This window comes from Cryptotermes secundus, unplaced genomic scaffold, assembly GCF_002891405.2.
Source record: "Cryptotermes secundus unplaced genomic scaffold, Csec_1.0 scaffold631, whole genome shotgun sequence".
In the NCBI taxonomy this organism is placed as follows: Eukaryota; Metazoa; Arthropoda; class Insecta; order Blattodea; family Kalotermitidae; genus Cryptotermes; species Cryptotermes secundus.
Window position 1 is genome coordinate 911,601 of NW_019742970.1, and position 12,162 is coordinate 923,762.

Here is a 12,162-nt window from a genome sequence, read left to right on the forward strand (position 1 = left end):
ACATTTATTTGTGTTCTAAGTTTTCTTTTGTTTTTTAGGATTACGTTTTACTACAGTAATCCGGATTTTGCTTAATACGCTTAATTTCTCCCCCCCCAATTATTTTTGATAAGCTAGGATTTAATCTAATAATAATTCAGTTCTTATTTATTGATGTGCAAACTTAACAGCCAAGAGGCCATTTGCAAGGCCAGAATGAGTAAGACGAAAAGGGAACAAGACAGTTGCTTATAAAATACAAACCAAGTCAGTTTATGTACTAGTACTACTACTACTACCACTAATAATAATAATAATGATAATAATGCAAGCAGCCATGTTCGAAAGAGTAGAAGGAAACGCAACAAGCTGTATTGACGCGCGGGCCGCTTTCAATTTCCTGCTACTCCGGTCCACAGGTTTCCGGTTCTTTCTCTAATTGATTTGTCCCGCGCTCGCCGTTTGCATTTCAAATTGTCGCGATTTCGCTCGCTGCAACACAAGCAGAAGCGAGCACTCATGTCACCGTTGCGACATTCTCGCCTTCAGAAGGCGGACTCCGGTGCCTAGAGCAGCAGAACCCCAATGTTCAATCCCGATTCTGAGCCAGTACAATCCAATTAAAATGCCCACATTCATCTCCGCCAAATATAATTACAGTGACCAAGTCAAGTTCAGATGGGCAACGCATGGAGGAGAAGGGAGTGCTTACAGGGTTTTGATTGGACAGCCAGAATGTAAGAGATCATTATTAAGACCTGGAAGTAGGTGGGAGGATAATATTAAACCGACTCTTAGAGAAATGATATGGAATGGATTCGTTTGGGTCTTGGTAGGGACCAGTGGTGGGCTTTTGTGAACACAGGAATGAACCTTCAGGTTCCATAAAATTTTGGTGAATTCTTGACTAATTGAGCCACTGGTGGCTTCTCAAGAAGGACTCAACTCCACGTGGTTGGTTAGTTCCATGTTAACCCTCCGTCCAAGAGGATTGGCGCTACAGCCCACCAGGAGCGTTGGCATTCCAGTGAAGGCACAGCCTCCCTCGTTCTTAACCTCCGTCGCGAGATGGAGATGAACGGTTAGCGTGATGCCCCGGCCGCTTTACCTCCCGGAACGAGATTTCTGTACCTGCTCCGTAGCAGACTGGGTGAGTCCCGGGGCTACTCTTGACTTCGTGGCGCGGAAAAATATCTCTACTAGCCCCAATTCGGCTCTTTCTCGGCTCGTAGCCTGATCACTACACTGACTGAGCTAACCCGTTCATTGCCGGATTCTCCAGTCACTATACCGAATGAGTCACGCCTTCGAACTTATGCGCTCACTTGGGCTCACTGTCTGTTGCAGAGCTGTTCCGAACGGCTGCAGAAGCTGGGCCCCAAGACATCCTGAAGCTGTACACGCCAGACGGGCGTCTGATCAACATCTGCCCCGCCATAACGCCCAACACACCCGACTCTTGCTACAGCCTCCAGGTGGTGGCTGCCCACTGTAGCGGTGAGTGGTCTGTCACTTTGCTTCTGCTCGCTGGTTTTGTGGTGACTTGCGGCGCTCGTCTTGAAGTCCCCAGGTTTTACAGCCTGGTACGCGAATTGGAGAGGCTAAGGATAGAAACAGGTCTGGTGGAATTGTGTAAACCCTCCGATCTGGTAGACGAAGTTAAAAGGAGGGAGTCAGGGTTGTCGGGACATGTGATCAGCATTCCAGTCATCACTCCACGATCAATCCATGCTCATCTGCGACTGCGCAACTGATGTGCGACATTCCTGATCAGCCACCTCTATATCCGGCACTTGCCTGGACCCAGAGTGTCAAGTCGTCAGAGAGAAGATTAGTATTTAAAAATTCAGTACGTACCTCACAGGGGACACATTACGTCTCCACTGCAAGGCACAACCCGTTAAAGCTGTTCAGGGAAACAGTCGCTGCTTATTGTGAGAACCGTACGGAACACACAGATACACTCTGTGGCCAGAATGCAGAGTTTTTAGTGTTAAAGCGTATGGAACGTGCTTTAAAGGATTAATTTATCTTGAAATACAGGCTTGTTCAGGATGTCTGTTGTGCGTTACACATTCCTCTGTACGCTGTACACACCACCACTTGATACAGTGTCAACAAATCTCTTTTTCAGGTATGCTGCTGGATGAAGTGGGCATCGATCTCATGGCCCTGGAGCAGAGGTGAGTTTATTAGATGTTAAACTTTAGGCCTTTCCTAGATCAGATTTGCTTTTGGGTGGGGAGGTTAATGTTGAATAAAACAGTACTGAGCCATGCAAGCTTGCCGTCTCCTTGCTGGTTTCTTGCTTGGGTCACAATGTGATCCTGAGGATGGGTGAAATAAGTTTCTCCGAAACGTCCGGATCTCTCCGAACTGCAATCCAGAAGACTGTACTCTTCACAGTCATGCTGTGAGAACCTTAAATTCTGTTTAAACCATCTTCGAGATTTCGTCACCATCAGATAGTGACGTACATCATTACGTCATCGTGTACTCAAGATATGACGCACCCTCATTGATGTCTCAGATAAAGTATCATGTTTTATAGGCCACAGTCGCTTCCGATAGATCATATTGTCACGTGATTGAGTGATTATAGACGGGGTTTTGTTACTTCATCGGATTTACTGGACTCTTAAACAACACATGACTATACTTTCCAAATCACTGTCACACAAAGACTAATTTTCTCAGTCACCGTCATCACTAGCCGTTGCTTGGTAACGTCTTCCAACGGCGGACAATTTCAGCGCAGGCTTTCTCGGGTCCGAGTCCCTTGGGACTCGCAACCATATTTTACTCTCTCAGATTTGAGACTTCCTTTTTTCGTCGCCTCCTACGACAAAAAAAATTCTCCAAGTCAAAGTCACATTGCGACTGACGGTCAGTCAGTAAGTCTTGATGTCGAGCCTCCTTTGGGGCTCATGACCAGATATTACTTATTACCGTTTGACAGTTACGGTCTTGTGTCTGTGGGGCGCCTTCTCTGACGAGAGGACGGGTCTGTCTTTTGTATATGTAGCTGGCCTTTTCCAGCGCAGTCTTACTCGGATCCGAGTCCTTTGGGACTCGCGACCATATTTTACTGTCTCAGAATTGAGAGTTCCCTTTTCGTTATGTGGCTCCGGCACGAATCTCACAGAAAATGTCTCTTCCATTATTGCGTGTTTTCTCGTTGCCGGGGAAACACGTGTCCATAGAGCTGTTCCCTAGCGATGGCTGTTGTGTTGTCGCCTGTTTACACAGCTGTTACTTGGCAATGGGTCTACATGTCACACTATATTAGTAATTTAGCGTAATGCCATTTTCTGAGAGAGTTACAGCTTCAGTCCCCTGGTCTCTTGTTCGCCATATCACAGTTTTGTTGTGTTATGAACCAGAACGACAGAACTGACTGTGTCCGCAGGGTGGCTAGGCTGGAGAAACAGATCAGGGTGGACTTCGAAGAGCTTCCGCCCCTCGTGCAGGAGCTCAAGCACCAAGTGGACAACTTCCGCAATAAACTGGAGACAACTGAACATCTCAGCTGGCTCGGTGAGTGTCTCAACACGTCAGCAGGATAAACATCTTGCTCTTCCTGGGCTCTTCCCTACATTCATTTGTTTCTGTCTAGTAACTCGGCAGTAGCGAAATGGATTTGCGTTAAGTCTCATAATGGAGAGGTCCACTAAACCATTTTCATGTAATGATTACCCACGTGCATTTCGGTGCCCGTCTCGGGCGTAACTCTATAAATATGTATTTGTCGGAGCGAAAAATGTTTCGAGAGGAAGTTTGCAGGCGAAATGTAACACCTTGTTTATATTCGACACGTTATTTCTCCAAATCTTGCAATTTTTCCAGATAATTAAGCAAAATGTACCTTAACGATGTATCATATGAAAACAATCGCAGGACTGATTTTGATTAAATTTGATGTTGGAGGCCGTTCTACGTCAATTCCTTCATCTTTTTATGCTATTTATAACATGACATCTAAAGCAAGCTTTGGGAATTTATTTTATTGAAAGCCGTCACAACACAACAATTGCATAACATGCTTGTAGTATCAGGTAGTACCTGGCACTACTAGTAAAGTACGGCTTGATACTACAAACATGTTCTGCAATACACAGCAGGATGCAATCACTGAAAATTATAAAAGCCTTGGAAAATTGAAGAGCTAGATGAAGTAAAAGGGCAGAATGCCCAGAATTCTTGTGGTGGGCATACATTTCCTAACTTTTCAACTCCCTGTCATCGACACAACCAGCATGGTTATCATGCGAAATTCTGAAGGCTTGTATGGTGACAGATCTTTGAAGAGAGAAAAATACGTTTATCTCAGTCCTTGGTTCTTTTCTTCTTTGAGTGCTCATTTATTTTATTTTATTTGAACTGCACTGGTTATAGGCAGCGTGAATGTGAAGAATTATGAATTGGGAAGGATTCAAAAGGAGGCGGTCATGGCATACATCGTGGTTTATTAGGAGCAGTTGGTAAGAAGCCTAAGCAAGTATGTCTGGTATCTGCATTATTGAGAGATCAGGTCTGTCTGATTTTTGAATTCGGACGGATTTTGACTAAATTTCAAATGAACAGCATGTCATTAAGGGCCAGCCTAAGCTCGAGTGTTTCACAATTCCCTGCGACATGTACTGACAACATGGCAGAAACACGAACTTGTGAGGTGGGAGCGACATCAGCGCCACTTCCTAAATTCAGTAGCCATGTTAACGTATTGTTAATAGCTTCATCAAAGCCTCCACCCAAGTTAGCTCAGTACTTAACGGTTCTGGTATGTATAGGCTGCCAGTTCGTAACACGGCCTGGACGCGAACTGTCCTGACTGAGGTTTTTCATGATTTTCTTCAGTGTTTCCAGATAAATGCTGGAATAGTACATTAATCATGCCACGATAATTTCCTTTTACATATCCTATCCAATTTAATATTCGCCATGAACCAATCATTGGAGTTCCTGACAGCGTCGCTACTTAAATAAACAGATATTCCTCAGAGCACTTTGACAGCTAAGAGCATACTGAACGCCAGGACGCAAAACACAAAGCGCGTGTGGAAGCTGTACGCAGCTTTGCAGTCGTGTTCATTTATTTAGTTTCCGCTTGTCGGGGAGCCTTCAACGTTACAGCACTCAGTCAGTATGCAGTCTTGTCCCTTGTTACCGCTGCATGGCGCGGTCCTCAGGTTGCCGATGGTGGAGACGTCTCCCCGAAATGGAGGGTAGCTGCCAGTATATTGAATAATCAGCCGCGGACAGCCGACAAGGGGTGGGCTTCCAGCATGGGGGGTTGGGCATGGGGCTAACAACTCCTCGCAGTAATAAATAAGTTTGTTGCGAAATGTCACAAAGGACCTCTGATTTGAACGGAATCTTTGGATAAACGTCCTAAGCTAAGGAATATTGACATGAGATTTGGTACGTGGAATGTAAGCAGTGCTTATGGGACAGGTTCACTCATGGCAGTTGGGAAAGCCAGAAAAAAAGAGGGCACCAGGAAGACCAAGACGTAGATGGGTAGATAATGTTAAAATGGATCTTAGAGAGATCAGGATAGGGACCAGTGGAGGGCTCTTGTGAACACGGTAATGAACATTCGGGTTCCATAAAATTTTGGGGTGTTCTTGAATAGCTGCAAAACTGGCGGCTTTTCAAGAAGGGCTCAGCTCCATGAAGTTAGTTAGTTAGTTAGTTAGTTAGTTATCTGGCTGTGGGAGCCAGCTCGTTGGCATACTGACCATACCCACGCGTCAGCTTTAACTGTTGTATTGATCTGAAAAGCTCCTCTATGGAGCATAGAGGAGCTTTTATTCATGCTATGAAAATGTTCTCCCTTCTGTGGCAGCTACACAGAGGCGCGGTGCATTCGAGCGGATGAAGAGAGTAAACGAACGCAGCCACTCGTTTTCTGCATCCAGCCGATTACAATTGTAAATTAAACGTGACGATAGGTTTCCGCCTTCTCGAGGCGGCGCACGCGCACAAGAAACGGACCCACACTGCGGCTCGGTTGTCTGCAGACACTCCCTCCCCAGCGAGACTGCAGCCTGTCCTCGTAGGACCTGGAATCTGGGTTGCGCGTGACAAGACTGGGAATGCATTGCGGGACAGTGGTTGCATTTCCACTGCGTGACGCACTGTAACTAAGTACGCCCTACAGACCGTGTCTCGCTCGGTTAGTGGACTCCGGAAGATTCAGCGCCCTTCTGTTGGGAGCGCGCAGCGTGTGCGGTTTCTTGCTCCTCGGCTCACGGAGACCTACGACACCCTCAGTATTTAGGCAACATAGCTCCCACCTCATGACTCGTGGTACGCGGGTTCAAACCCGGCGGAGGTCGTGGAATTTTTAAGGGCGGAAAATTCAGGGAACAAGTCCTCCGGGAGGGAATTTAAGCCGTGGGTTCTGTGTCGTAGCTTTACGGCACGTAAAAGAACCTCATATCTCCAAAGGAGGTCTCTGAGCCAAATTCAAGGACATTTCCCGCCCAACAGTAGTCTCTAACGCCTCTGATAGATGGGGGAAGCATTATAGATACCGCTAAGCCAGTAGAGGCCGAACTCGCTGGTTCGGTCGGGATTGATGGTACGCACCAATATCGGTAGGGTATAGAGACTGGTAGAATATCATAGAGGGAAGCACAATGGACCAATACTGGTCTAAGTGCATGGGGAAACCCACCCTCTCCAATAACTAACTAACTAACTAACTAGGCAACATAGCTTCATATGGTAGGATGACGGATGGATAATGAATTGGAAAAGGTAAAGTAAAGCTATCCCTGCAACAGGCCGTGGAGGCCCATAGGATTGTGAGATGTAGAGGTTCCCACATTTTGTAGACAATCGGCTCATAATGGCGGCAAGTTTGTCAGCATTACGCGCCGGCCTCCCTTTACCCCTAAGAATATTCCTGGTACTCATTTTGTTAGAGGCTAGTCGACCCCAGGCCCGTAGTGTGGCTGAAAGGATAAGGTCAATTGAAAAAAGAAGTTCAGTGACCTCATCGGAACTTGAACCCGCGACCTTCCGGCTTGTAGCGTAGTGCCTCAACCAACTACGCTACCGCGTGCGGACTCGAGATAAGTAGTCGTGGCCTGATTGAGATGCTGCTTTGGAATTTGCCTGTAGGAACTGAGAAAATCCACGAAGAACCTCAGTCAGGACAGTCGGTGTCCCAGCCAAGATTCGAACCAAGAACATCCCAAATACAAGCATATAGCGTTTCCACTAGTATTATTGTGACTCCGTGTAGTCTGGTAGTTATTTACCAAGGTTTCTTCTCTTCTAACCCGAAAGTCGTGTTGCCCGTAAACGTTGATAAATATCTACCAGAAAACACTGAGTCACGGTCAGATTCATTCTACTGTGTGACACATGGAACTACGGTGAATTCATTGTGGGGGTCGCTGGTGTCTCCCAGTGGTTAATGAAATGTCATCCTGGTACGGAAGCCAAAGATGTGCCGAAACGTCGCGCGGTTCCGTACTCCTCCTTCGCTGGTTTAAATCTCGATACGGACACACAACTATTGTGACTGATGTTCGTGGTTTTTGTCAGTTCCTCCAAGCCATGTTTTGGATAGTACCTCGAATTACTTGGGGCACGCGGAAGCGTCGTTGGTTGAGGCACTGTGCTACAAGCCGGAAGGTCGTGGGTTCAATTCCCGATGAGATCATTGGATTTTTCAGTTCGGGATGGCGTAGTCGGTATTGCGACCGGCTACAGGCTGGGCTACTGAGGGATCGGAATTCGAGTCCCCGTAGGATCAAGAATTTTCTCTTCTCCACGTCGTCCAGAACGGTCCTGGGGTCCACCCAGCCTCCTATCGAATGTGTACCGAGGTCTCTTCCCCCGGGGTGTAAAGCGACTGACCGCTCACTTCCAGCTAGTGCCGAGATCAAGGAAGTGTGGATCTGTACATCCATTCCCCCATACGCCTTCTTGGCGTAGTGCTTAATTAGTTAAGCACAGGGACGGCTTTTCCTTACATACGTAATCGTTCCAGCCGCACTTTGGCCCTGTGGTCAACTCAGCCTCTAACAGAAATGAGTACCAAGAATCTTCCTGGGGGGTGCAGGGCGACCGGCGCGTAAGGCTGACAACCTCACTGCCTTCTTTGAGCCGATTTTCTAGAAAATGTGGGAGCCTCGACGTCTCACACCCCAATGGGCCTCTGCGCCCTGTTACAGGAATACTTTTACTTTTATATCTTTCATCTGAAAGTGAGTCGCGACAGAAACTCCCTGCCTCCTTTGCAGGGTAGAAGACGATCGTAATCATCACCAACTTGAATTCCTCAAATTAGGCCATGTCCTCTTCCTTCCTCCTCGTCTCTGAATCATCATTCATCAATCATTCTATCGATACAAACAGCCTGTACTACAGGGAGCTTCGTGATGCAAACCATAAAATAAACAGAGGGGCAAATAAATGAATGCATAAATTAACGAGCAGGTTGGTATAACGCTAACGGTCTAGGCTTGTATTTGGGACGGTGCTCGATTCGAATCTCTGCCTGGGCACTGACTACCCTAATTGGCTTTTCGTGGTTGTCCTCAGTCCTTCCATGAGACTGCCATGCCACTACCGCGTACTTCCAAATCCTTTCCTATCAGTTCTTCAGTATTCGTTTTACCATTCGATACGCTGTATTCTGAGCTACGGACAGCGCCGTTAAATAAAACGTAAATTAAATAAATGAAACTTATGAACAGGCTGACTGCACTGAGACGTCTCGCCATCTTGTGTACGCAGGTTTCTACAAGGAGCTGCCGCCCCCGCTGTCCAGCGAGGCTTGCAGGAGGCTGCAGTATCGACGTAAGAGCGAGGAGCAGAAACGTCGCGTGCGGGACAGGTTCTTCAGCATCTGGTAAGCGCGATCGTTATCGGCGGCTCCACGAAACTGACAGTTTTAGAAGCAAACGCCCTAAAAATTCCTGACTTTAATACATTTCGTTACTAATAATAATAATACGATAATAATACTAATAATAATATTAATAACTTGTTATTGTAATAGTAGAGTGAGCCCTCGCTAATCCGAATATCGGATAATCCAGATCGAAATATGAAAAATGAAAGATAATGTTCACAGTTGAATACACACTTTCAAAGGCAGATTAGTCACTCATCTGTACAGACTAAATTTCAAACAGTTTCTTCAAACCTGCATCATTACGATCAAAAACAACTTCTGAGTCTTCTAAAAAACCATAAGGTTGACCCTGTGCTTAACTAACTAAGCACTACGGCATGAAGACGTATGGGGGAGTGGATGTATAGATCCACATTTTCTTGACCTCGGCTAGTGGAAGTGAGTGGTCAGCTTCACGCTCCGGCCGCTCTGCCCCCGGGGAAAGAGCCCCCGGTATCTATTGGATAGGAGGCTGAGTTGGTCCCAGAGCCTATCTGGGTGACGTGGAAAAGAGAAAATTGTTGATCCTACCGGGTCTCGAACTCCGACCCCTCGGTCGTCCAGCCCGTAGCCAGTCGCTATACCGACTAAGCTACTTCTGCGTCTTCTGACAATGAACAGAAAACTGTCTTCTTATAGCTTTTAAATAAAGGCCCTACAGCGATATGTCTGTATTGACTCTCATCAGCACTACTTATATCATTAAATTTTTCATGTTTTGTGTTCTTTTTTACTTTTAGGGCTACATCTTGCTTAACTAATCCGGATTATCGCTTAATTCGGATGTTCTCCCCCACCATTTTCTCCGGATTGGCGACGGTAACAATGTTCTGTACTAAGGCAGTGTGGATGTGCTGTGCTTGCAGTGATGTTGCGGTCTCCGAGGAAGTACGTCAGTACCTTCGCCAGCCCACGTTTGACTGCCACCAGTGGGAGGACGAGGAGATTCTCCTGCTGCTGCAACAGATGTACCTTGACCTGGACCTTACCACCAAGTTCGGCATTGAGCTGCCCACGCTCCGCAACTTCCTCTATGAGGTGTATAAGAACTACAATGAGGTGCCCTTCCATAACTTCAGGCACTGCTTCTGTGTGGCGCAGATGGTGAGTCCACTATGGGCTATTTGTTTATCGCATGACAGGTATACTCCACCTGCTGTGGGGATCAGATTACGTGAGCCCGACCTCCTGTCCAGGGGGTATCGAGGGCTCTTTCCTTGGGGGTGAAGTTGACTATCCCACACATCATCATGGCATGGTATTTAACCCTTTGAAGACTGGTCAAGTCAAAGTCAAAGTCACATTGAGGCTGACTGTCAGTCAGTCAGTCAGTCAGTAAGGGGGCTCATGACCAGATTTTTATTTCTGTTTGGCAGTTACGGTCTTCTTGTGGGGCGCCCTCTCTGACGGGAGGACGGGTCTGACTTTTGTATGTGCTGCTGGCCTTTGCCAGCGAAGTCTTTCTTGGGTCCGAGTCCCTTGGGAATCGCGACATATTTTGCTGTCTCAGATGTGAGACTTCCCTTTTCGTCGCCTCTTACGACTCTCAGGGTCACGGTGGAGGTATTCGACCCCGCCTCCACATGGGGTTAAAGACGGGCTTTCTTACGAATAATATATAAAAGTTCAGTCCGTACCTCACAGGAAACATTACGTCTCCGCTACAAAGCCCTAGCAGTTAATGCTGTTTATTGGAGAACCATAGAGAGCACACAGTTACACTCTGTGGTCATAATGCAGAGTTTTCTTATGTTAAAGCATGTTGTGCATATAGGTAGGCCCCACACAGGTATGCGTCAAGACATGTAAGAGTCAAGACACGATGTCTGCGACATGACGCAAAGAAAGGAGCACACTTGAAACGAATGAGATGAAAACTGCCGCACACCGGTCTGAGTCATGATGCTGACGTCATCTTCATGCTTACGAATCGCTGACGAAAGACTGCGTCTTTTCTTGTTCCTAGGTTGGCTACACAAGGTATGACGTACACTTGTTGGTGGAGTAGATGTGCTTTGGTGTCGCGCTATGCTGGGGTGATATAAGGCTGTTGTGCACAACTAAAACGTTAGAATACTGCACACATCAGAAAGGGCGAAAATTAAACGATCTATAAGGTCTTATGAAGATTACCGCCTTCTGGGCCGTGATGCCGTATAGTTTGGTAGAACTTCGCCGACATTTCAGAGGATTGTATTGTCGCAATCTTTAGTGTCCAAAAGCATGCTGAGTTTGCTGTCCCTTTCTTACCTATTACTTCCTTAGCACTACTTCTACCCTGAAGATGGAGGCAATACGTTCCTCCTAATCGTCGGTGAACTTTTACCAAACTATACGGCGTCACATCTCCAAACCCCACATCATCTGACCTCAGATCTAATATTTCTTTTGTTTCCTTTTCATGAGGATTCAGGATAGCTCAGTTGGTATAGCAATGGGCTATGCTGGATAGCCCGGGTTCGATTCTCGGCAATGCAAGCTTTTTCTTATCTCCACAGCGTCCAGACATACCCAGGGGTCCAAGCAGCCTCCTATCCAGTGGGTTTCCCCAGGTGTAAAGTGGCAGGGGCATGAAGCTGACCACTCACCTCCACCTAATGCTGAAGTCAGGATAGGTGAAGCTGTACCTCCACTCCCACATACGTCTTCATGGCATAGTGCTTAACTAATTAAGCACATGATCAACTTTATCCTTCACCTTTATTTCCATTGCATCTAAAATCTTGAAAAAAATACCTCCAGAATTTTCCTTTTGGACTTCTTCATGAAAATACTGTATTATTCTTACAGAAGCCAATGACAAGCAGTTAATTAAAAACAGAGATTGTATTAGTTCCATTAAACATTGCCTGTGTTCAACATTGTTATCTTTGAAAGAAGTTAGGGGATTGTGCCCTGGCCCTCAAAAGGCCACAGGACGTAGAATGTGGGTTATTTAATGATGCAGTCAGTAGCTAGACTCTTTAGCATTGAATGGTAGTTGATTGTTGAATTCTAAATTGGAAAGGTAGGCAATAAAGCATCTGAGCTGTGATCTGGAACACCAAACACATTACTCTTAAAAGCAATATGATCCTTAATCTCTTGTGTTTTAGATGTATTCGATGGTGTGGTGCGTGGAATTGCCCAGTAAGATTGGGGACCTGGAAACGTTGATCTTACTGACTTCCTGCATCTGCCATGACCTGGACCATCCTGGCTACAACAACATCTACCAGGTACATCTTGATTCCTGAGCGTGACGTTACTCAAGATTCTGTTAGCAT

The 12,162-nt window shown here is 46.3% G+C and overlaps 1 protein-coding gene across 2 annotated transcripts in view; it reads left to right on the top strand.

Annotated features, from left to right (window-relative positions):
- The window catches only part of LOC111873579 (high affinity cGMP-specific 3',5'-cyclic phosphodiesterase 9A), a 110,804-nt gene that overhangs the window by 89,684 nt on the left and 8,958 nt on the right, over nt 1-12,162 (top strand). For both annotated transcript variants that reach the window (XM_023868401.2, XM_023868402.2), the window contains 6 exons: nt 1,327-1,476; nt 2,114-2,162; nt 3,389-3,516; nt 8,737-8,851; nt 9,763-10,000; nt 11,992-12,114. In XM_023868401.2, coding sequence (XP_023724169.1) covers nt 1,327-1,476; nt 2,114-2,162; nt 3,389-3,516; nt 8,737-8,851; nt 9,763-10,000; nt 11,992-12,114 — 803 coding nt within the window. The remainder of the gene's footprint in view (nt 1-1,326; nt 1,477-2,113; nt 2,163-3,388; nt 3,517-8,736; nt 8,852-9,762; nt 10,001-11,991; nt 12,115-12,162) is intronic.